This window comes from Macrobrachium nipponense, chromosome 8 (genome assembly GCF_015104395.2).
Source record: "Macrobrachium nipponense isolate FS-2020 chromosome 8, ASM1510439v2, whole genome shotgun sequence".
Taxonomy (NCBI): domain Eukaryota; kingdom Metazoa; phylum Arthropoda; class Malacostraca; order Decapoda; family Palaemonidae; genus Macrobrachium; species Macrobrachium nipponense.
Window position 1 is genome coordinate 66,101,387 of NC_087203.1, and position 26,945 is coordinate 66,128,331.

General features: G+C 42.7%; 1 protein-coding gene across 1 annotated transcript in view; it reads left to right on the forward strand.

Annotated features, from left to right (window-relative positions):
- The window catches only part of LOC135222815 (DNA-dependent protein kinase catalytic subunit-like), a 763,170-nt gene that overhangs the window by 164,749 nt on the left and 571,476 nt on the right, over positions 1-26,945 (forward strand). The window contains exons 6-11 of the mRNA XM_064261121.1: positions 5,524-5,744; positions 14,333-14,508; positions 14,786-14,870; positions 24,360-24,528; positions 25,109-25,291; positions 25,730-25,851. Coding sequence (XP_064117191.1) covers positions 5,524-5,744; positions 14,333-14,508; positions 14,786-14,870; positions 24,360-24,528; positions 25,109-25,291; positions 25,730-25,851 — 956 coding nt within the window. The remainder of the gene's footprint in view (positions 1-5,523; positions 5,745-14,332; positions 14,509-14,785; positions 14,871-24,359; positions 24,529-25,108; positions 25,292-25,729; positions 25,852-26,945) is intronic.

Below are 26,945 nucleotides of genomic sequence, written 5' to 3' on the forward strand. Positions count from 1 at the left end.
AAAGGACGTCAGGTTTGTATAGTTAGGAAAAATGCAATTTTCGACAAATTGTCATTTTATTTAGTTAATGTCTGGTATGCTCATTCACCAGAAGTTCACTCGGTCAATACTCAGGCTGTAGATGTTTTTGATTTTGTACCATGCTCTTGTTAATAATCAATGTTTTTTATTTTCGTACCATGCTATTGTTAATAAACCCAAGTAAAAATGTGTTGTCCATGTCTCAAAAATTCTGCTTTCTCAAAGTCTGCACTCCTCCTCATCATTAACTCATTGAATCTTCCTTGATGAGGGTATATAGGTATATAATCTTCAAATAAAAAAAAAAAAATTGAATAGATGACAGAATTTTTTCCATTTGTATGGTACATTTAGTACAATTGATATTGGGCTTTTATTGAATCAGGTATGCACCACTCATCTCTAGCTTTCCAGGTGAAAATTTGGGTTTTGGTCAAGGCTTGGATTTCCATACATTTTTAGCATCTGGAGTTTCTTTTGACTCATTGCCACCACTTACACCAGACTGCTACATCATAAGTTTTGTTGCACTATTTATTAAACACCAGTCAATAATGACTGGTGTTTAATAAATCAAGGGCCTGTAACATTTACTACTTAGTATGCCTTTTATTGCACACTGTTGACAGAACTAAAAGTTCATTGTAGCATTTGATGTCCAGCTCCATTGTTTGTTTTTTTTGTATATGGCTTGCCTCAAATGTGAACTGACTTATTTTTCCAGACACTGAACTCCAAAGTAACCTCCAGTGATGAATAAAATCATTCCAAGAGTTGTCTGACATAGTGCTAAAGAGGTGGTTGAGTAAGGAGAATGATTTGATCAAACAAATCCCATCATTCAAAATTAAAATTAACCTTCACCATACCCAACTATCTCTTTAGCAGTATTTCAGACAGCTCTTGGAGTTATTTTATTCATTACTGGAGGTTGATATGGAGTTCAGTGTCTGGAAAATAAGTTAGCTCACAATTATGGCAAGCCAGATACCAGAAAACAATGGTGCTGAAGCCATTGTTGCACCAAGTTAGTTTTGCAAGGGCAGGTATAACGTTTCCCTGTTGATAACTAAACTAAAGTGTTGATATAGTTGGCAAGATAACTGAGGTGCTTCAGAAGTTACTGTGATGGAGATACCATGATCAGCCAGTCCCCAGACATCTCATTAACTTATGCCCTTCCTCTGAGCCATGACTGCACTTGAACTTTTATTGAACGCCCTTCCTGTGAGCCTGACTGCAGCTGGGACCTTTCTTGATTGAAAGCTAATGGAACCTATGACTGGTATATGTGGTATATCTTGCTCTGTCAGTGATTTGACTACAATTGGAGTGTGCTTTGAAGCCCATACTTAGCTGGTGCACTGTGGTGGGATCACAAGCTAAAAAAAAAAAAAAAAAAAAAAAAAAAAAAAAAAAAAAAAAAAGAAAAGAAACAAAAACATGTACTTACCACATACTTGACACACTCAGGGTGAGGAGCTGCACTGTCCACTGGATACGGCTGTCGTAACACAATACACAAACAATGATAACAACCACACAACAACTCAATAATTATACAACAAAAGACTGCCGCACAAACAACCACTAACAACCAAAAACAATAACACGACAAGTCAATACACCACCTACAACATCAAGGAATCTCAACAACTCACCAACAACAACACTCAACAACTCACACAACTTATCCACAACACAACAGAACTCGCAAGCACAACAAATTCAACAACACAGGCACAACTACCTTCAAACATACATCAACAATAATTACAACAACAACTTCAAAAATACACAAAATAACTGACCATCAATAATATTCCAGACTGCTGCCAAAAAAGTGACTCTCCACCACAGGCTTTGATCACAGTCTGACTCAAAATACAGACCAGACTCACCAGACTTGCGACTGACCCAACAGACACAACAACCAAAACAGCCAGCCAGCCACTCTCTCTCTCTCTCTCTCTCTCTCTCTCTCTCTCTCTCTCTCTCTCTCTCTCTCTCTCTCTCAAACGACCCTTGAGAAATTTGTCAAATGTAACTACCAAAACTCCTCCATATTTCCTCCCCCATTACATTTGACAACGTCTCCTTACACACTCATCATCCACGCTAAATCACCTTTCGCAACACCCATGGATGCTGGGAGGCAGGGCCCTTTGGATCTTGTTCAAGTCCCCTCATACAATCTCATTTACATCAGCATCACATCCTCCAAATCACTTCCATTGAGATTCCCACTATCTTTCTCACTACCATCCCTCCAAATCTCATTCACTATCTCATCCACACCTTCCAATTCTGACCCCAATACCTCTTCTATTTCTGCTACCAAACCACTCAGCTCATTCATAGTTATATTATACTTGCAAAGACTCATCCATACTACTAACCTCCTCCTTACTACTCCGCTCCTTTCCTACTGAAATCTCACTCACCCCCATTAATTCAAACCCACACACGCTATACTTATCATACATTCCCTCAAAGTCATCCGTATTACACGCCTTATCAACTGTTTGTACTCTAACACCCTTATCATGCAGTTCCCATTTCTCCCTTTCCATTCCCTTCCCGTACACTCTTTCGCTTACTTCTATACTTAACCAGTACCACCTGCCGATCTTCCAGACCCATTTGTTCACTGACATTCGGCTCATACTGATTCATTTTCAACCATTCACTCATTGCATTCCCCCAAACATACTGTGGTACATCTTTCCATCTATGCAGCTGACCATAGTGTGCCCTCACTTCATCCATACTTCCATCTACTCGCAATTTCCCCAAAACAGAACTCAATCCACTCGGCCCCACTTCCAAAATCTCATACAGCCCCTCAAATTTCTCCCTTACCTTATTCACATTCATTCTTCCTCTCTCAACTACCTCATTCAATACTTCATCTCCAACCTTAACACTTTCAAACCTTTCACTTGCTTTCTTCCACAAATCCCGATCACTCTCAGACAAGCCCAATCGCGGCCTAACGATCGTTTCAAAATTTAACACATACTTGGAAGGAGACATACCTATACTCTTCTGCAGTGTGGAGATGTATACCCACAATGCACGCCCTACATACATATCCCAATCGTCTCATTTACTCATCATTTGTAAAATCTCCATCATCGTTCTCCCAGTCCTTTCAGCCAAACCATTTCTGGGCATATACGGCAGTGGCATACACATGCACAACACCCCACCCTTTCAACATTTCTTCAAACTCCCACCCCACAAACTCAGGCCCATTATCGCTCAACATTCTCGCAAACTTACACACACACATTGGCAACATCACTTGACATACCATTCACACAACAGTTTCACTCTGTTTATCCTTGATGGGACCACGTAAGCAAATTTACTTGTGATCCACCATCATAATCATTCCCATGTGTCCTCTCGCATCCCTCGGCCCTTCTAAAACTGCCTCCTTATAGCTCTTAAACTCTGGTATACCTTCAGCTACTTCAGCCCTAACACTAACACTTCTACTCTCTTTCATACACCTATGTAACTCATAATCCTCTACTATTTCTAAAATGTCATTCCACATCAACCTTTCATTTGTCCATCTCATTTTCTCCTTATGTTTTAGATTCATAAACTTGTATACGCTCTCTGGCACAGTCTCCAACAACTTTTGCACTAACTCCTTACACTCATTTATCCCTTCATCCCCAAACTTTTTCCTTGCTAATTTTCCCAACCTGCACACATACATTGACAACGACTCACCATCATTCATTCTTGCCTCTTCAAAATCATGCTTTCTCCTATATCTAACGCTACTTTTTATCCTCTTTGCCTGTTCCACAATCCTGGCATTGACACTCTCATAAAGCACATTCCCTACACTCATTATTACCCCATACATACTAAACAAAAATTCCATCAAGAAGTTACCTAACTCTCTTGCCCAAACTCTCTTGTTATCTCCATACTTAGCCCCACAATACTTCTCTTACTCTATAAAAGTCCCCTATATCCCTACTACCATATTCCTCATACTTCTCACATCAGGGTACCTCTCTCATATACACACCTTTTGCACTGCCTGCTCACTCTCACTCACGTTTGTTACTTCCATTCTGACCGTTCTCACCCTCTTTTGAATATAACAAATCTACTTCCATACTCACATCCATGCTTTTTGTCATACCTTTCTTATCCCTCTTCTTCCTACTTATTAATTCCCATTTACCACTACCTAAATCACTCTCATCCTGCACCTTACTCTCAACTCTGTTCTCATCTTCATTCATTCTCTTCTTATCTTCCCCACCATCCTTACTAATTTTCTTCCCTTTAGCCCTTTCCTTACTCGCAACTCCCTTCTTACCCTTCTGCTCTGATCTATCCCTATTCTGCACCTTTTCTTTCTTCTCCTCAATTACCACAACTATATCACTTTCCTCACTCATACTTTCATCCACTTGTTCTTTCACTTTCTTAATCACTCCTGGGCCATCACAAGACCTGGTAGGCCTACCTCCTACAGTCCCTCTCCAAAAAAACCCTTTCATCATTTCCTTCATCATCTCTTGTGCATCACTCATCATCGATCCCAACTTTTCATCCACCTTCTCAGCCATCCACTGTTCCGCTCCTTTCACTTCTTTCATTTCCACTTGCATTCTTTAGCATTCCTCTCATTTCCTCTAACTCACTCTTCAGCTCCTCACGCACTACCCTCAACCTCTCATTCTCTACCTCCAGTTGTCCTCTCACTTCTCTCTCCAACCTCAACTCCTCTTTCAGCCTCTCCACTTCATTTAAACCTTCCATACTCTTTTTCCTTCACCAGTCACACAACCCACCACACCAACTGTCCTGCAGCTGCCACACCAGCAGCCCTATATTGTGCTCCAATAAATAATGTGGTGGGATCACTAGCTAAAAAGAAACAAAAACTCTCAAAACACATGTACACTCCACTCAGGGTGAGGAGCTGCACTGTCCACTCGATATGGCCATCGTAACACAATACACAAACAACCAAACAAGAACAACAACCAAACAAGAACAACAACCACACAGCAACTCAATAACTATACAACAAAAGACCACTGCACAAAGAATCGCTAACAACACCAAAAAATAATAACACGACAAGTCAATACACCACTTACAAGATCAATGAACCACAACAACTCACCAACAACCACCCCAGACTGCTGCCAAAAAACTGACTCTCCACCACAGGTTCTGATCACAGACTGACTCAAAATACAGACCAGACTCACCAGACTTGCAATCGACCCAACAGACACAACAAACCCTCTTCGAACGATCATTTTGCTTGTTAACTATCCATTCACCCGAACACAAACAACCTAACGAGCCAACAACCAAAACAGCCAGCCTCTCTCTCTCTCTCTCTCTCTCTCTCTCTCTCTCTCTCTCTCTCTCTCTCTCTCTCTCTCTCTCACACACACAAACGACCTTTGATTTGAGATTTATTCCAAATTTCTGTATTTTTTCCCTTTAAAGCGTGCCTGGATATTTTCCACGTCCATGGTGGAAAATTTGCTGTTCATCTATTTGAAGATGTTCATGTACTTTTCCCATGGCTGATTCAGTGGTCTAGTCACTATAATAGAGATGATCGGAAGTTTGGAGTACGTGCTATGGACACATTTACTTCTGTCATTGCGGATGAGTTAGTTTTACGAGCAGAAAAGGATGATAGCGAGGGAAAAAAAGTATTTAAGGTATGTACCCTTCTTTAATATGAAATCCTCTTATATACTGTTCATTGTTGCTTAGATTTACAGACCTATAATCTTTTTGTGACTATTGAATAATTTATACCATTGTCTCATCTTTATCTTCAAATATGGCAACATAGGGGATTGTTTGATTGATTTTGAGTATCTGGCATTGCAACATAAGGGAATCACCACAAAACATTGTGGATAGTAACACTTTGATATCGGAAATATTATTTTGTTGAGAAAGGTTTTATGATTCTCATGTGCTTTTTGTCCTTGGAAGAAGTTAATTGTTAAGAATGCATGAATTGTTAAATTTAAGTTGTTCCGACGCCGTCTACTTACCTCAAACTACTTTAATACTCAAACTACTTTAATAGGAGAACCTGGGAATCATCCCAGTACCGAGCAGAAAAATCCGGTTATCCCCCCCCCCCCCCCCCTCACCAAGCCACACTGTGGTGGAAAGATATGTGCTCCGGAGGTCAACAGCCATGCGACCCGAGTCAGAGGTCGCCAGGGTTTCCTGGTCACTGACCCATTAACACGTATCAGCTCATCTCCCGTGGTATCAACCTGATCTTACGCTTTTCTTTTCTTTTTGTCTGTTAGTCTTTTCCTACCTTGTGTGTGTGTGTGTGTGCGTGTGCGCTCTTTGCTCGATGGAGTACGAGCCCCCTCAACTTCATTGCCCAGGCCCTTCGGAGGAGAAGTCTTATGGGGCTTTCTTGCCCTCATTGGCAGTTGACCCCCACTCTTTGTGCACCAAGTTTCATGGCGGTCCTTGCTCACAGGATTCCACATGTGAGGAGTGCATAGATTGGCCCCCTGTGCAGTGGGTTAAGTTGGCCACTAAGAGGAAGAAGACTAAGAAGGACAAGTCTTCCTCTAAGAAGTCACGCTCGGCAGAACCTTTGTCTGCCAGGCCATCTCTGTTGCCATCTCCCCGAAGTCTTCCCCGTCCCCGCCCAATGTGGGGACCTACGTGAGTCTGTTGGTGGGTCTCTGCCCATTGCAGAGCCCGAAGATCAGTTTATATCTGTACCTGTCCAGGTAATTGCTCCACCATGGGACGAAGATCTGTAGGAGGAGGTGTGGGACCTCTTCACTCTGCAAGGTATGCAGTCGGCTGAGATGCTGGCTGCGTGGGTGGCCCGGGGTACTCCACTTCGGCCACCTGGTCCGGTTCTCCCAGCTGTAGTACCCACATGGGCGGAGGTGGCCCCGGCACCTGGGTCAGCCGGGTCTACCAGCGTGTTTTGCTTCGCTGAGGTCTTTGTTTGCATCCCCAGATGTGTACAGCGTCCCTTGGAGGCAGCGGGAACTGACGCGTTCCTCAAAGTGCCAGACCCGGTCTTGGACCGGCACCCCTCGCACCCCGTTCAGATCCCCACTAAGAGAAGAGGACTTAACTTGCTGGGGCATGTCTCCGCAGCTCCTGCTAGACGTGGTGGGCCAGCAGTCCATTCTGCTCCCTAAGGGTGGGGTGCCCCTGGTGACAGTGGCCCCCGTCCAGGCTAGACTCCAGGTCCTAGCTGCGTCCCCCCCGAGTCAGGACCAGCAAGAAGAGGAAGAAGTCGAAGAGGAAGGATTCTTCCTTCAAAGTGTCTTCTTCTTCGGACTCCTCTTCCTCAGATGGGGCCTCCCGCAGGAGGAGGCTCAGGGTGAAGAAGAGGCACATGCTAGGAGTAGGGCCCATTTGGCATCTTCCCTTCTCACAATGGCTACATGTCTTAGCTGTGACCGGAGGGGTCAGAGTAGGAGCAGTAGCCGCTGTGACAGGTCGCTCTTTCACCGGCGGCCCCATTCCCCAGCCAGGCGGTCGGTCCCCTTGGTGTTCATTTGTGTATGTGGTTCCCATAATGGTCCTATGGGCTGGATGCACCGTCACTCCGTCGGCCTCTCTCTCTTTTGTTCCTGTGGTGCCTGCTGTGGTCCCGGCGTGTCCCATGACAGCTGCTTGAGCCATGCAGGCCCCATTGCTAGGGCGACCCTCCCCCCCCATCTGCTCCAAGGAGGTGGCCGAGCTGTTTGCCCTCTCCATTCAGGATTGTGGTCAAGTCCTCTGCCAGTGGGAGTCCCATGACACTGGTTCACCCAGCAACCCCGCTTCAAGTGGAGCTCCCAGTTCCATTGGTAGCCCCCAGAGTGAGCCGTCCTACCTCACCAGCATACACCCTCCCAAGGCAGTGGCCGCCTGGCCCTTGGAAGATGACAAGGACGAGACATTCATCCAGGACAGCTTGCAGAACGCCTTGGAAGGGTAAGGCGCGACTGACGAAGGAATCTACGTACAGCGGGTCCTAACCCTCATCCGGAGCAAGAACCACCTGGCAAACCTGATTCCTCCCCTCCGACGCCAAGAGGTCCTTTTTGGTGGATTTTCTTACAAGGTGCCCGAAGGAAGCCAAGCCTTTCTTGAGCCTTCCTCCAGCTAGGAGCACAGTTCAGGCCCTGGCCCATTTCGACCAGGTAATAGCAGGGACAAAGAACTCCCTGTGGTTCCACGGCACCCTTAAACTCCTCCCGGTGGCTAAGGCCAAGATGAGGAGGTTCTACACCCCTGAGGGCTTATCATCTACCCCCCAGGTCCAGTGACTCTTGGCGGTTTCAGTCTCCTTTTCACAGCAGCCGTGGGGATGGAGCTGTTCACGCAACTTCCTGGCTTGACCTTTGAGCAGGGGCAGTAGCCAGGTTTGCCATCGACCACAACCTGAAGGATGAGGCTGAACTGACCCAGTTCAAGGAGCTGGTCTTGTCTGGGGGCAGGGCCATTAACTACCTGACACTCAGTTGATCACCTAGTGGGCAAACTGGGTCCTCCGCCTGAGGGATGGCGTACTAGCCAGGTTGCCCAGAAGGCTCCCATACAGGGAAGCTAAGCTCCTGAGGAATGCCCCGATTACGGGGGAATCCCTCTTTCCAGAAGCCCTTGTAGAGGAGACCCTGGAACGTTGGGACAAGGCAAGCCAGGACTCCATGGTCTACAGGGCCTCCTCCTAGAGGCACCCTTCCCAGCATATAAATCTATTTTGGACCCGGGCAATATTTCTACTTCCTTTCTGAATGACGGCTGCCGTTCCTCTCTGGCTTCTTCTGTCGGTCTCAAATTCAGCCACCCTCAGTTCGAATTCGGCACCACCTCCTCAGGCGGTGTAGGTTCGGGTTCTCCGCCCAACTGGATTCTTGATTCATGGAGTGGTCTTTCCTTATCTTGTCACCATCCCCTTTTAGGTGGGGTTGACATGTTAATTCCTCCTTTTCCAAGCAGAGTCAATAATTTAACATGTTAATACCTCCTCCTGGAGGTGGAGCTGCATTCTCGATCGAAGCTGAGTAAGTCTGGTGTGAGGTCACAGGTCAAAGATTTTATGACGATCTTTAAGATTTTAATTGCAATGGTGTTATGGTTCAACTTCCAATGACTAAGGTTTTGTTGATCAAATTCTGGCTCACACACCAAAGCTCACTTCTCTCTCTCTCTTCCTCCTTCTCTTTCTCATTATTTTCACTGAACATACTCTGATTATTCTTTCTCTCTTTTTACGCTACCCTATCTACTATTATTTCTTGTAGCTATCATCATATATACAGTGGAACCTTGACATACGAAAGTCCCAACTTATGAAAAATCCAAATTACAAAAGCAAAGATAAAGATTTTTTTGCTTCTGCATACGAAAATAATTCAGGTTACGAAAGGGTGTTACTGTAAAGTCCCGAGATTTGCCCAGACCACCGAGAACAATTTTAAAACTCGCGTGCCTCTAACTCTGTAGACTCGCCACCATCCTCCCACTCTCCCGTTGGTTCCTGATGCTAGTCACCGCCGTAAGATCCTGCTCTCCTGTTGGTCAGCATCTATCCCATCATGCCTCTACGTAAAGGCGTCCTTCGGCCACTTTGTCGCACCAGCGTTATTGTACGCACGCAGAATTCGTTCGTTCACATATACATATTTTGTTTCTTAACGTAAATTCATGTTAGTGATTTTGCTTTCTACTTTATCGTGTTGTGTGTGAATTTACATGGGTCCCAAGAAAGTTACTGAAGTTCACGGAAAGAAGAGGATGCTTTCTATGGAGACAAAGATGGAGATCATTAAAAAGTATTTAGGTGGCATGCGGTTGAGTGTGATCGCTAAGGAATACGGCTAAAATCCGTCGACGATAGGCACCATCCTTAAGCAGAAGAAAGCCATCAATGCAGTTACACCTTCCAAGGGTGTGACTATTTTGTCCAACAAGAGGAGCCATGTGCATGATGAAATGGAGAGGCTGCTTCTTGTATGGATAAAAGACAAAGAAATCGGTGGCGATACGATAACTGAGACGTCAATCTGCCACAAGTCCAGCGCTATTTTTGGTGATCTGATTGCCCAGACCGAAGACGACAGAAGAGAAGGGACATTGATGCCAACCCCAGACTTCAAGGCTTCTCATGGGTGGTTTGATAAATTCCGTAAACGGACTGGCATCAATTCGGTGGTACGGCATGGGGAGGCTGCCAGCTCGGACATGAAAGCAGCCGAAGCCTTTATTAAGACGTTCAATGAGATGACAATCAACGAAGGCTACAGTTCTCAGCAAGTCTTCAACTGTGACGGACTGGCCTTTTTTTTTTTGGAAAAAAATGCCTCGTCAAATGTACATCACTGAGGAAGAGAAGAAGCTACCCGGGCATAAGCCTATGAAAGACAGGCTTACGCTCGCACTGTTCCAACGCCAGTGGGGATTGTAAAGTAAAGCCCCTACTTGTGTATCATTCGAAGACTCCTTGAGCCTTCAAGGCCCACAAAGTGCTAAAGGAGAAGCTTCCAGTGATGTGGAGGGCTAATGCAAAAGCCTGAGTAATGAGACTTTTGTTCACTGAGTGGGTAATTCTGTGTTTCGGCCCGACAGTGAAGAAATTCTTGGAAGAGAAGTGCCTCCCTCTGAAATGTCTGCTGCTGTTGTTGGACACTGCCCCTGCTCGCCCTCCTGGCCACGAGGAAGATATCCTAGCAGAGTATTCTTTCATCAAGGTTCTTTATCTTCTGCCTAACACCACCCCTCTCCTCCAGCCCATGGACCAGCAAGTGATATCGAACTTCAAGAAGCTGTATACGAATAATCTTTTCAAGAGATGTTTCGACATCACCGATACCACAAACCTCACCTTGTGTAAATTTTGGAAGGAGCATTTCAATGTTGTGATATACATTCGACTCATTGATCAAGCTTGGCAGGAGGTTTCGAGGCGAACCTTGAATTCTTCGTGGAGGAAACTCTGGCCTGACACCGTATCTGCCCGAGACTTCAAGGGATTCGACGTGGGCGAAGCGGATGCAGATTCAGAAACAGTTGATGATCCTGAAACTGTTTTGCAACCAGATCTTGACGAGATCGTTGCACTCGGCAAGTCCATGAGGCTGGTCGTCGACGAGGACGACGTCAATGACCTTCTCAAGGAGCACCAAGAGGAGCTTACGACGGATGACCTGAAGGAGTTGGAGGCCATGCAACATAATGTCGTTCAAGAAGAGTTCTCTAGCAGCAGCGAGGAGGAGGAGGATGACCCATGACAACGGCAGAAATTAAGGAGGCTCTAGCTGCTTTTCATAAGGTGCGATCATTTGTAGAAAAGAGACACCCCAAAAAGGCTTACACAGGTCGCATGGTTTTTTTATTTTTACATTTTTTTTTTAACTTTTTACACTTTACGTTTTTTACAAAATTTCAATTTCTTCACCACTTTCAACTTTCTGTTTTTTTTGTATCACTTGGGTCTTCCTTTTTGCTTACTACTACTAAAGGCCTCTAAAAAATAACTATTCAATGAAGATTGCTTCTGCCTGCTTTTCACAATGTTCCTGAAACGACTCAGGCAAACGTCATCAAACTGCGCAAGCATACGACCTGTGTAAGCCTTTTCAGGCTTGTCCAACAACCCCTCCCAGATCTTCCTTCGGAGATGCTCCTGTTCACGGATGCGTTGAAGGTGGACTGAGGTGCCAACCTGCAATCTTAGATGAGGGATGGGGTCTGGACAGAGCAACAGAGGATGCTACACATAAACAAGCTGGAGTTACTAGCAGTCAGGGAGCCTTGAGGGGATTTGAGCAGAAGATCATAAACCGGGTGGTGGCACTAATGTGCGACAGCAACACATGGTGACCTACGTCAAGAAACGGCGGGCTGAGGTCCAGTCACTTGTGCAAACTCATGGAGGAAATCCTGGAGTGAGCCGCAGTGATCGGAACAGCCCTGACTGCAAGGTGCAAACTCACGGAGGAAATCCTGGAGTGGGCCGCAGTGATCGGAACAGCCCTGACTGCAAGGTTCATTCCAGGGAAAGGAAACGTGATTTCAGATGGCCTAAGCAGGAAAGGACGGGTGGTAGGTTCAGAGTGGTCCCTGCATCTCCAAGTGGCGAGGGAGCTGATCAAAAAGTGGGGATCCTGGACCTATTCGCAACAAGGCTAAACACCAAACTGCCAGTGTTCTGCTTTCCAGTGCCAGACCTAACTGCAGCATTGAAGGACCCCTTCCAGCACCTGTGGGACGGGATGGACGCGTACGCATTCCCACCCTTTGGACTGATCAAGCAGGTACTGAACCGACTAAGGGAGGCAAAGGGCACTCATCTGACCCTGGTAGCTCCCGTGTAGCCAGACAGGGGTGGTTTCCGGACTTCCAGGCTCTGGTGCTGCAAGATCCCTGGGGGCTCCCCCTCAGACTGGACTTTGTAAGGCAGCCCCACTTCAAGAGGTATTGGTACAGGGAAAGAGGCGTGAAGCCCCTGCAGGCCAAAATCCCACAGATTGCAGGCTTCCTAGTACACCTGAGATTCGACAAAAGCCTCACGGTTGCAGCTGTGAAGGGATTCAGGGCTACCCTCGGGCAGGTCTTCCGTCTGAAACGTTTGAACTTAGGGAATTCCAGGCAGCTTTCGATGTTGATCAAAGGCTCAAAGGTTCAAAGGGTTCAAACAGTCGTGCCCCCCAAGTCTGCTGCTCGCCTCTCAATGGGACTTCGCGAAGGTGCTGGATTCCCTGAAGAAGCCTCCCTACGAGCCTTTGAAGGACATTCTGGACAGGGAGGTCTTCCTTTTGGCCCTGGCCTCCACCAAGAGGGTTGGCAAACTTCATGGCTCAGCTTACGAGGTCTCTCACTCGAGGGGGTGGAAGGATCTCACCCTTCGTCATGTTCCCTCCTTCGTAGATAAGTCCCAGAATCCCGCAGTGTCAGACGTCAGGTTCGAGGAAATTCTCGATTCCAGCTATAGTGAATTCAGGGGACTTGCAACATCTCTTATGTCCGGTCAGAGCAGTGAGGAAGTACCTCAGCAGAACAGCCAGGTTCAGGCCAGATATTAGGAGCCTGTTCATGTCCACAGGCTCGGAGAAGAAGGCGGTCTCGAGGAACACGATCTCCTTCTGGCTGAGGGAGACAATCAGAAGGGCTTACGAAGGAGTGGGTAAACCTCCCCCAAAGGGTACCAAACCCCACGAGATCAGGGCCATTGGCACTTCTCTAGCCTTCTCTAAAAACTTAGCAGTCAACCAGATCTTTAGGGCTGGGGTGTGGAACAGACAGTCTACATTCGCAACCCACTACTTACAGGATTTCACCCCGCAAGTTGCTTGATGGCTTCTCGATTGGGCCAGTGGTGGCAGCCCAGCAACAGATCTAACCTGCCACTGGGCTTAAGGACTCCAGAAGAGTGTGAGTGGCAGTATGAATGTGTGACCCTTTTTTCCTCTCTTTTACCTTTCACCTCGGATGAACTGCGAGGTATACACAGGATCCATTGAGTTTTTCAGGTAAGACTTAAATCCGTACAAACTTGAGAGTGACCAGGACAAACCCATAGTTTATTGTGCCTGAGTATCCAGATTCCCCCTCTCCCATAACCAGCCAGTGCCATGGAAAGAGCCCCCCAACCCCACGCATCTCTAATGAGCAGGGCTGGGCCTTCAACGTGTGCTCCCCACGTCGGGTCTCTGTTGGCTGCCTTCCGTAAGCTACCCCCATTAAAGTAGTTCGAGGTAAGTAGATGGTGTTGGAACAAGTCACAAATTCTTGGTAATTTGTATTTTTCCTAGCTATACTTACCTCAAACTACTTAAGGTTTCATGCCCTCCCATCCTTCCCCTGGTACCTTAGGGCAGGAGATGTTAAGAGGTGGAAAGCACTGGCGACCTCTTGACTCAGGTCACATGGCTGATGACCCCCGGGGATGTATCCTGCCTCAGCGTGGCTTGGTGAGGGGGAATAACTGGATTTTTCTGGTCAGTACCGGAATGATTCCTTGGTTCTCCTATTAAAGTAGTTCGAGGTAAGTATAGCTAGGAAAAATGCAAATTACCAAGAATTTGTGATATAGTTAGTGCCATTGCCTGAAGTTATTGCATTATTATATGGAATCCAGGAGTGGAATTTGCATTTGTTTTTAACCATACCACTGAATTAAAATGTTGGTATTTGAAGAAAATTTTATATGCATAAATCCTTCCATATAATTGGTGGTAATTTTTAAAACATGATAAATTTTTGAGTTAAAAGATATTCTGCAGATTTACATTTTAAAATAAGATTTATCTTTCAGTATCTTATACATGAATACAGCAAATTACTAGAAACGGGCACGTCCACATTACACATTAGTCTAGCAGTGAAAGGTTATGGGCGATTATCGGGGGCTTGTTGTCGTTATCTGTCCCCTCTGGAAGTAAACACAATGTTCAATCAAGTTTTGGCTGCAAGCCAGTATTCTTTTTATCAGTAAGTTAATGGCTAACTTTATTTTTCAGTTCCTGTTTTATGGTTATTTAGTCTTTTTTTCTTAGTTACCACCTAGTAACTATGATATATAATATTCAGAAGGTATGCTCATTTATATAAGTTTTTCAAAGATTTACAAAATGAAAAAAAAAAGAATCATTTGCTATAATGAAAGATTTGTCATTCTTGCCAATATGGATAGTGAACAATCATAATGCTTTATTATTTTATGTTGAGGTTACTAAAAGAAGTGAATGATAATGTATTATTTTTCCAGATCTAGTGAAATGCTTGACAACAAGCTTGCAAATCTACCATCATACATTGAATCTTTGGCGACAATAATTAATAACATGTTAATGGTAAGCATAGTCATTTAGTTTTTTGTATTTTTTATCGACAATAAACATAAACCTCTGAAAGCTACTCATTTTATGCCAACTTTCATTTGTGCAAGTTGGTCATTGAATGTGTAATTTTAATTTTGAATACTTTTCTGTGCCATTTATTGTTTTATAGTAAAAAAAATGAAAAAAGAAGGAAATTTTGCATTTAAGTTTAAATTACATCAGGTAAGCAGTTGTGGAAAAGCAGAAATGTATTTATAGCACATTAGCTAAAATTTCATGAAAACTTCAATTGCCAAAAGGTATTTCATTTGTCAACTGCAAAATTTTCAGGTGGCAACATAAAAGTATTTACACAATGAACTCTGTTAAACAGGTATATTATGGGAAATAATCCAAGTAGAGACCATAGATTGACCAAGTTTCAGGTACTAATTAGCAATTTAACACAATCTTTAGTAGAAGAAAAACAACCAACAGATTCACAGGTAAGCTGCCTTCATGTTCAGTAGGTAGGTTTTCAGGTTAGTTTCAAGTATAGTAAAGGTTTTGTCATTCTTCTGGACTATGAAACTTAACTTTGTGTGCCATTTATTCTATAGGAATACCTTACCGGTCCTTATTGACATTTGTCTTCCTTATAGTAGGACATCATTTTCTCCACCAGTGTCTCCTTTTTTTGCACCCTCTGCTCAAATTCTCATTGCCTAGATTCTCTTCTGTGCCCTTTCTCCAAGACTGGACCTTCACTTAAGTCTGTATCTTACTTCCACATTTTTTTCTGACTAACAGAAAAAAATCTCATCACATGTCAAAACCACGTTAAGCTTGGAGATCTCTGTCCATATTCAGTTAGGATACCACACCTCTTTACCAGTTTGTACTTGAATTATCACAGACCTCTAAAGAATTTCCTCCATGCATTTTTTAGTCCTTTATCTCCTCCATACTCTATGCATTAATGAAATGTGTTTGGTAGATTAGAATGGAATGTCTATCAAAAGAAGCTTCTTCTTCATTTCGATTGACAAGTTTAGTCAACTATTCTTTTGTCAGCTTTTTTCATACTTATTGTTATGAGGCGTCCAAAGGTAAAGGGGCGACATCACCAAATCAATGATTATTAGTTAGTCCTAGAAAATTATAGAGAAATCCATTTTCTATGATGTCAACATACAGGCCAAGCAATATCGTCCCTTAAAACCATTGAACAGAGGGGTGGTAGTCCACAGGTTTTCACATGTATTTCTTGGCTTCATGTTCTCCCTCTGGGAAGTAAAGGGCGAACATGGCCATGGTGCACGAGCCAATGAGCAGCTCCCTTTCATCCAGCTGTGTTTATAGTTTTGCGCTCAACCAACCACAGCCCAAGTAGCACACGACCACGGTAATATTAAATGACCGACACCCGTGTAGAGGAACAAAGTGATTTCTCTTCTATTTTTGCCATTATTTTGGTGGCTTTACATCGTGAAAATGTCTTCTAATGATAGTGAAGGGGAGTACAAAGTCCATATGATTACAAGGATGTAAGTGTTTGTAGCAATTATTTGACAATAATCTATGAATCATTTACATTGGGAACCGAGGGAAAAATACTGTAAATGTGTGGTATGCTAAAATTGCCAATCTATAAAAATTCATAAAAAAATTTGTCTGTCTTTGGGTTTACATTGAAATGGCTCATAGTGTATTTATGGTGAACAAAGAAGTTTTTAAAAATGTAAAAAAAAAAAAAAAAAAAAATGGGTCTTCCTATTTTCATAGCAGTTTTGCATACTGGGGTATGCAAATTTTGATGTATTTTTTTTCCATCGATTTTTTGTATATGGCTAGGCAAGACGAGTACAATACATATAAACACGGATGTAGTAAGTCAAGAGAAATGTCCGGTATCGATAGTTCAACTTTGAATGCATTTTACTCAAAATCAGGTTTTAGTGATGTTGCCCGTTTACCTCGGTTGCCTCATATCAGGTATTTATTTACATTTAATAAGGAGTGGTTGTTTTTATACATTCAACTTACCTGTCAGATATATACATAGCTATTACTCCGTCGTCCGACAGAAATTCGAATTTCGCGGCACACGCGGCAGGTAGGTCAGGTGATCTACCCCCCGCCGCTGGGTGGCGGGAATAGGAACCATACCCGTTTTCTAATTCATATTTTTTCTGTCGCTTGGAATGTAAACAACGTTTGCAGTTCCTCCTGATGGATTTTCGTGTTTCATCGCCATCGATCGTCTGGGCTAACTTTTACAGGGAAGTAATGGATCTTTGGTTCGGCATACGCTTTTGTTAACTTTTAGAATTTTTTGATAAAATTAACTTCGAAAATTTAGAAGATTAGTGACGTGTAACTACCGAAGTTTTCGGTAGACACTCATCCACTTTCACGAAAGTGAATTACTTATACTTTCATGAAAGGGAATTACTTATATTTATTCATTAATACAAATAAGTGTTAGAGTTTGATTGAGGAAATGTATATCTTTCTTCCTAGTTGGGGAAGTCAGAAAAGTAACTATCCTTTAGAAGCTTTATTAGCTCTTGTGTTAACGAGCAATTATGGTAGTAACAGTACTAGTAGTTGTTGCATCCTCATCACCTTCTTACTCCGCAGAATCTACAATATCATATTTGCAAATTGTAGACTTTGGATATAGTTCAAATGCGAACTCTTAGAACGTAAGAAGTGAATATAGTGTTCCCCCATTACAATGAAGGGTGCGTCTGATCGGCTCTGTCTCGCTCTCAGGTCTAGACCTCTTCCAAGCTCACAAGCCCAGAGGAGAAGGAATGTCGAAAACCGTAAGGAGGTTTCAGAGAATCCCCACCGGTCAGGCGTCCCCTCGGCAGGTTCTGTAGAGCGCCCCAGACTGCCAGGGATAGCCATTGGAAAGGCATCCTAAAACAGTGTTTCTCCCTTTTTATGCCTACGGATCCTCGATGGATAGAAGAACTTCAAATGAATGAAATTGGCGAAGATCCTCGTATAATGCCTTCTGGTAGAATTATTCAAAATGAGAATGACATTAATCGATCCACCTTTCGGAATCAGGCGACGATTTAGCGCCTTCTAATATTAGAGATCATTCGATAACATTTGTGATAAAGTCATTGTTCGAACATTTTTTTTTTTCGCAACTAGACGAGAGCGCTATCCCATGGGGGTATGAAATTGTTATTTCAACATAAAATTCCCCATCGGTGCATTTTTAGATATAAATCTATTATGATGAGAACGATTTAGATTGTTTGTCAATCGAATGAATTATATGGATCTCGTTGAGTGATAAAGCATATATGTATGACTTTTAAGCTTCTAGCTCCTACCATGCTTAGGACAAATCGCCTTAGGACTACGGTATGGCAAGGCATAGACACATACCGAAATTTATGCCATAATGGTCAAGTGAAATCCTTACAAAATTTCCTAAATTAATACGGTTTACCTTAATGTAACAGTATTATAGAGGATTCTATTACGCTAGAGTATGAGTTATATGATGCTATCGTGTCTTCGAGAAGTGATCGGAGAAGCATATCTTTATTGGTGGATTGAGAGTAGGATAGAACATTTTTCTTCGTGTTAGAAGAGGTTTCCATGAATTACCAGTACCCTTCTAGGACTTTCCTAGGAAGGAATAGGTTTAAAAGAATTGTTTAGACGACACCTATTTAGTTTCTAGACTTGTCGAAGTCTCGTTAGCTTAATTATGCTTATATAAAAACTTCCTGAAGTTCGATGATAATTTATAAGATTCCTTTATTTAATGGAGTAACTGGCAACTCTGGAAAGGGAAGGCCAGACTGCTTTCGCTTTGAAGACCAACGCAGTCGCAGTACCATCTTGTTCTCAGTCGTGAGAGGTTTGTTTACAGCTCTCTCTCCTGCGGAATGGGATAACTAGCCGTATCTCTTCCCTACAATCGTGGTCTTAGCCTCGGATTGAGGGAATACTGAAGCTATCATAAATAAAATATTGTCTGCCTTTTGTTAGGAATCTTTCAATAAGAAGGATATTACAACCTTTCAATGCTGTTTACCGTAGTAACATGATTAAAGGATTCTAATGCAGCAGAACATGATATTATTTAATGCACTCATACTTACGAAAGCATGGCTTATTAGAATACATACTTAGTGAGACGAGAGATGTAATAGAGATTCACTTCAGACTACGGTATGGTTAAGTCTTTCGAGAAAGGACACAACCGTATTTAGAATCGGATATTGCGCAGAAGTTGTATGAGTCGGATGGGAAACATTCTTTTAGTGGGAAATTGTTTCCCTGAATGGATTATACTACGTATATAAAAGTTTTTCATAATAAGAACGGAATTAACATATGAAAGGATGTCGGGAACCATAAAGACACAGATGTTCTGGCACATAACATAAAGATAATTAGTAGGAGGCGCCAGCCTGGCGCAGATGCGCCACCCTGGCGCAAGTTGCGCCATCCTGGCGCAAGTTGCGCCACCTGCGCAAAATTGCGCCAGCTTGGTGCAATAAGCCTAGAGCACCATCCAAAATATTTCTCGTTTGAGCGAGTTATTTAATAAAAGCAATGCAAGAATTTGCGAGTCCGTGAGAACCTCGATCGACGATAATAACTGTTAAAGTATGTCTAACATTTATTGCAAAGAGTTGTGAGAACCTGGGAGAAGTCTTCTTCATAGATCTCTTAGCAAGAAGAAGACGAACAGTCTTCCTGTAGACTGCTTCCTTTTCCTCAAACCATGCCATAAGGAATCATAAGCGCCAGCCAGACGCCTGGCTCTAACTAGAAAATAATTAGTTAATAGATATACCTTAGAGCAAATTATGCTTTCCTACATAGAGCTGGGAAGTTACTCAGTCCCTCGCACTGGAGTGGTCCTTCTCGTTCAGGAGGAAAAAAGGGGGGGATACGGAAGAATTAACCGAGGAAAGAATAATTCCCCTTCCGATATACTCGTATTAGAGGAAAATTGAGAAGAAACATCCAACTATGGAAGTACTGTAGAATTATAGGATTCTTACAGCACCTCTTCTTATTTTGATATCGAGATTTCCTGACCAAGGTTGCAAGTAATAGGCCATAAAGGCTCCAGCCAGGCTTTAACCAGGCGATAGGCGCCAACCAGGCGCGAGGCGCCAGCCAGGCGCGAGGCGTCAGCCAGGCGCGAGCGCCAGCCAGGCGCGAGCGCCAGCCAGGTGCAAGACATCAGGATCTCCAATTTCTCAGTATTTGGAGATAGACTTTCCAAGAGTTTCCTCTTTGAGAACTGACACAAGATCAGTTTTTTCCTGACAGGGACACAAGTTGTCGCACAGGCGCCCGTGGCCCTTGTCAGGATTAACTGAAATTGCGGAAGTCTCTAACAAGAACAGACTTCTCATGTCAGGTAATATAGTGGTCGCGTGAGCGACTTCTTTCCTGGCAAGAGGAGTTGTTTTGGGAGAAACTCTTTTTGCCAGATCAACCCTCTACTGACAATTATTCTAGATATCGCACAGGTGAACGTAGTATGTGTCAGGATAAGTGGGTTCTTCTGCTTTCTATAGACCTTTACATGGTGAAGAGAACTGATATCTTTAGAGGTCTCTCGCTTTCCTCAACCTTATGAGACAAGTGATAGAAAATATATCGGACTCATAAGTTAATCTGGGTGCAGGTTTTAGAAAGACCTTGGCAACCCCTTTTTTATTGCACGTTTCGGCTAGTCCCTTGAACCATGCAGCTCCTCTTTCTCCTCTTTCATTGTTATTAACAGGATGGTATATTATCCTACTCCTATGTAAACATATAACAAGGGAGACCTTGTAATGTTTTGGTACTGGAAAAGACTCGTAGGAGCTCTCAGTATTGGGTGAGAGGCTCTTTCAAGTATCTGAACCGTACATTACGGCCTGATGTCCTAGGATAGGAATCTTGAATGATTCTCCTCGATCCTGGATCAGTTAGTAGGAGAATAGGATAATAATAATTTGTTTTGCAGAATAACGATGATAGAATTTTTCCATTCTCTCGTTGCCCAGGCACGAGGACAGGAAGAAAGAATATAAGAGAGAGGTAGCAATATATGCCATCTTTATGTTATAGAAAGGGGAATAAAATTTAGTCTTTTTCCCCTAAAAGATAAACTCTTTACAGAATGTAAGACAAAGGGCATCAAAGAAAGAGAGGATATATGTTATGCCTCATTTTAGACTTAGAGAGGTTGGATTCTCAGAGGTCACGTTCTTTCTCACAGCAGGTTTTGGAAGTCTTTTCCAAGACAGTCTGAATATTCTTTCAGCATCTATTTTAAATGGACCTTAACAACCTCTCCACTCTGAGTCTGTCTGCGTGCAGACTGACCAGAAATGGACATAAATGAGAGGATGTTTCAAGGTAAATGACAGTAGTCATGGATAAGATATATAATTACTGCAGATCGTGCTTGAGGAATGAGGAAACTGTCCCCCTCTTCCGATACCTCTGTGAACCACATCGCGTTTTTTCTTCCCTTTCAGAGGGAAGAATTACCTTTTGTATATATCTGCTATCAAAGAACGCAGTCAAAGGCTATACTCTGTCTCTATAAAGGGAATTGGAGATAGCAGAGCATTAAGATCTTCGGGATCTTACACAATACCTCTATACGACAAGACTTGGAGATCTTATAGTTACAATGGGATCCTATTTGGGCCTCAGATTCCGTGTTCTGACAAGATGGAACTGCTCCTCATCAATGTTTCTCTTGGTACTAATTGACCAAAAGGACGAGTGAGATTTTGGGCTTGGAATCTGGAATCAAATTCTAGAAAGACTCGGCAATGGGTTCCTGCCAGCATGGTATGTTTGGCAAAAGAACTATAACCTTTTATTCCTGGATCAACGCTTTCAGATAAAGGATTCGTTGTCCAGGCAATGTATTTACGTTGTTATCTACAAAAGAAGATAAGGTTTAAACGTTTGCTGACAGAGTCTTTGGAATACGATGAGGGCTCAAAACTACTTCCCAGAAGGTTCGAAGAGATATATTTAAAGAGCTAGAAATCGGGAATCCTCCCAATTTCAGCTCAGAGTCTCCTTAAACTTCCAGGCTCTTTCCCTGCCTTCGTGCAAGGATAGGGAAGATTTTGCAACGAGAGAACTCGTCAACATGTAGAAGAGTGCGCGTTAGCAACTGAAGTATCAAGTATGATCCTCCTCGGAGGAAGACTGGTCTCTCGGACTATTAGATTTCCTATCGTCTACTGGATGTAGCCGACTAAAATTACCTCCCCTTGTTGCAGAGGCCAATAAGACCAAAGTTGGAAAGAAATTTCTTCCACCCTTTTCCTTTCTCCTGATAAACGATTGTGGATGTTCAGACTTTCGGACAATGTAGCGTCAATCAGGCGCCAAATGCCAAACAGGCGTAAAGACGCCAGAGCAAGACAGTCCAAATAAACACTGTCATTGTCTGATGAGGAGAAGGAGTAGGCCTCCAATCTGGCGCAGATGCGCTAGAGGCGAATAAATCAGGCAAATAAAGTGTCCGAGGTGGACATCGCCAGTTGTCATCGAGACTCTTAACAAGCTCGAATCTCCAGCAAGTGAGGAGTCAGCCAGGCGCGAGGAGCCAGCCAGGCGCGAGGCGCCAGGCAAGCGAAGCACCAGCCAGACGCGAGGCGCCAGCCAGGCGCAAGACACCCAGGCTAGGCGCGAGGCCACCAAGACCATGTGCGAGGCCGCCCAGCCAGGCGCCGAGGACGCCAGGCAGGCCGCGAGGCGGCCAGGCTCTAACCAGGCGCGAGTGAGGCGCCTCCAGGGCCCGCGAGACGCCAGGCAGGCGCGAGGCTCCAGCCAGGCGCGAGGTTCCAGCCAGGAGCGAGGCGCCAGGCTCTAGCCAGGCGCAGTATGTTCCAGGGCCAGGCTCCGAGGCGCCGGCTCTGGCCAGGCGCGAGTGAGTCGCCAGCCATGGTCGCGAGGACGCCAGGCCAAGGCCGAGAACGCCGAGGCCAGGCGGTCGAAGGCGCCGGCAGGCGGCGAGTCGCCAGCCAGGCGCAAGCCAAGCTCTGGGCTTCATCCAGAAGAGATCTGTTGCAAAGAAAGCCCTGGTCTTCTTTGGAAGAGTGGAATCTCTAAAAGCACTTCTTGAGTAACTTGATGTTTCCCTTCAAACAGCTAAGAATTAAAAGCGCTTGAAGTGCGAGCTTTTAACAATTCTTGTTCTTTCCATAACAATATGTCGTGAGAGTCATATTAGCTGTAATAACGGGAGATGCAACTCTGTGTTGACTTCTCTTTGCACGAAGGAGATCAAGTGGGCCTATGAGAGATCCTTCTCTCTTTGTTATACGTGTCCACGGATGCGTTGCTGGGATAGGGAGCCGACACTGATCCTTAACTAGTGAATTAATTTTTTTTTTTTTTTTTTTTTTTTTTTTTTTTTTTTTTTTTTTTTTTTTTAACATAAGTGTATTATTTTTTCTGGGGTTATTTGAAATGAGTTTGGGGATAGCTTTTTTCAAATTAAGCACAAACCCTCGTGTTAGGATCAGGTGATCGGGATCGGTGTTGTGCTCCTTAAATTATGCCAATAGCCATTGGTGTATTGTCATGTAAAGTGGAAATAAGGACCCCATGACAAATGACCACTAGATTCTGTCAAGTAAGTGGATAAGACCCCCATTTGACAGATCTACAAGAACTCTTAGCCATAGGTCACATCCTCGCTGAGGCTCTTGAGACGAAGCAGACTACTAGCAATAGCTAGGAAGTCGACCCTTCGTCTAAACACATAGGAACCAAGGTTTTATTTATTTATTACCTACAACGTATGTTGTTTACCTGTCTATTCAGTAATAGCTGTCTTTTACCCTCCACCAATGGTGTGAATCAGCTATGTATATATCTGACAGGTAAGTTGAATGTATAAAAATGATATTGTTATGATACAATAAAGTTTTATACATACTTACCTGGCAGATATATACAATTAAATGGCCCACCCAACCTCCCCTCAGGAGACAGCTGGAAGAAAAAATATGAATTAGAAAACGGGTATGGTTCCTATTCCCGCCACCCAGCGGCGGGGGGGTAGATCACCTGACCTACCTGCCGCGTGTGCCGCGAAATTCGAATTTCTGTCGGACGACGGAGTAATAGCTATGTATATATCTGCCAGGTAAGTATGTATAAAACTTTATTGTATCATAACAATATCATTTTTATACTATAGATATTAATAAGTTTTCTGCCCTACATTTGAACTGCTGTATATTTTTAAAATATTTGTCTGTTAATTTGTTCATTTTATTTTAATTAGTACTCTTTGCCTACAGTGCAAATAATTTTAGGGATTAAGGTTGCGGGCTATCCAAAGCTGCATTCTTGCAGCCATTATGGCATACTGAATAGGATTTGTTTTTTCAGCAGGTTGTTATATGTAAACTATTTGACAGTTTCAAGTTATTTATATTTTTATTTCAAGTTTTTATTTTCGTGTTTAGTTGTTTTGGATTACATAATTTTTTATTTCAGGTAAGTGATTTTATGCTGGAAAGTGTACTGAAATTGACATTAAGCATGTTAGAAGACTTCCAACTAGTACCTGAACCTTTGAGACATCTTGCGTTCCTAGCAGTTTTCAGTCTCTTCTATACAGTTTACAAGAAAGCAGAGTTTCTCCTTGGTTTTCTTCATTCATTTGGTAAGTGTTTCAGTTTTCTATATTAAAAACTGAGTACTGTATTAACATGATGAGGAACTTGAATGTGATTTTTAAGAGTAATGGATACTTGCTCTATGAATTATTTTATATCAGCATTAAAATTATTATACCTGTATAAGTAACAACTATAAGTTTATGTATAAAAATTATGCTTTTTGTTTTAGTATGAACACAGATTCAAACATTTGAAGGGCTTGTAGCCCATAACTACTTTTCCTGTGCAGATCATATACTGTACAGTACTTTTAGATTTTTTTTAAAGCTTTGTGAATATTAGGAATATAAAAAAAAATACTGTTAACAGTGGGAAAAACTACTGATTGGAGACTGCATACCTCCACAAACATCAAACCCCTTTAAGTGCACATTCTTATCAACCTTAAATGGGTAGTCATTGGAATGCAAATGAAATCTAGCAGGTTAAGAGAAGGAACAGCCTCAGCCTCTAGTCAGGCTTCTTTTACGTAGGTAATTATTAAATTGGTTCACCATGTATATTTGTAAAATGCTTATTTTACATTGAGATCAAGATGATTATCCAAATTTCTTCTAATTTCAGTTTATAGATTCATCCTCATCACATGTTCACATGAGCCAGACATTGACACAACCATAGATCAAGGCAGTGGTAGAGGGGAAAAATGGAGGGGCTTGAAAAATGAAATAGTGACTTACAAGACATTTTTGCCTGTATGGAAGGCATTTTTGACACTAGAGAAAGTAGCAAATATCAATGTTAAAGGTGAGTATATCTTGTGATTGGAATTCTGTGATGTGCAATGATAGATTCCTGGTTTTTAGCTTTTGCAAAAACTTGTTAGGAACCTTAGTTCTTTGTAAAAAAAAAAAAAAAATGGTTATCAGTGAAAATGATAATCTTTGCATTGTAAGCTCCATATTTGCTTATCACTCACAGTTGATGTGTCCCTCCTCCTCCATCCCTAGTTAATTTAGATTAATTTGGAGTTTGTAACTTAACAAGTTTGGTTATATATCTATTAGTAACAATCCTTCCTAAAATAGAGTAGCCACCTCCTGGGACATTACATAAAATCGAATTCTGTGTATTACTCTTAAAAAAAACACAGATGATAGTGACAGTAAGTTGGTCCATTAAGGTATATTATGGACATTGTATTACTGTATTAGATGGTTTAACATCCTTTTATTTTATTTTCAGATATGCCAGCTCCTGTAAAAACTGAAATAAGCTCTATCTTGTATTCTAACTTTATAATATGTATTTTGGAAATAAGTGAGAAACTGAATCTGGAAACTTTCAAAGGCACTGAAGAGAAACTGGTAGGTTTACGATGGTGTATATTTCCGTAAAGTAGATCTTGAACTTAATATGGCTTTGGTTTTTTATTTGCTGCAATGAAAATGCTGATAAAGAATTCTTAATGAAGATTTCTAACTGTTAATTTAATTTTCTCCTTTAATAAGGGATAAACAGAAGTGTTCCTGTGTCACATAAATTACAGTTTACAAGTACGTACAGTGTTCTCCCCGTATTTGCAGGGGATGGGTACCAGACACCCCTGCGAATATCTTGAACCCGCGAATAGTTAGAACTGATTATATATTGTATAATTATTATTGGTATTTTATGCATTGTCAAAATATGGTGGGTGTCATATATGGACAGCATGTGGTTGATTTTAGAAGGTGTCTGTTGATGTATTTAAGTTGTGTTGTGACGTCATAGAAGACAAGATGACGGCGGCGTCTGTCGGATGTAAACAATAACACTGGGGAGGAGACACATGCTTGTGCTGTTTGGTTGGTAGGAGAGAGCTCTCTGTTGAGTAGGAGTTTTTGGGTCATAAGTCTTGTTGTGCTGTTGATTCAAGGTGATTTCAGAAGGATACTGGTATTGGAGAATGCGTACAGGTGGGTAGATTATACATTTGTGTAAAGAAAGTTAGGCTAGGCTAAAATTCAAACTGGTAGCAGAGCCATGGTTGATCAAAATGCCTGGATCCGACAGTGAACAAAGGGAGACTAGATGGAGATGGGAATGTCCGAGGTTTAGCGGGATACAAGAAGAGTACAAAGAAAGAGATGTGGTAGAGGAAACAGTGGAAGATGCCAGGGAAAGTGAGTCAATAGAAGGCGAGTTAATGGAGGAGATACCAAAATTAAAAAAGGGAAATAGACTTAGAGCTATAAACAACAATACAGGACAAGTAGAGGAATGGACTATATTTAGTCTTGCAGGAAAAAGATCAAGCAAAGCATGGGCTGATTCGTACAATGTACAAGACTCGCAGTCAGGTGACAAAGGGTGGGCTAACTTGAGGGATTATAGTCAGGTAGAAAAAAACTGAAGATGAAGAGGAGGTGTTGCTGGGATTTGAAAATAGAATCGTAATGAAAGCTAAAGAAGAAGAACT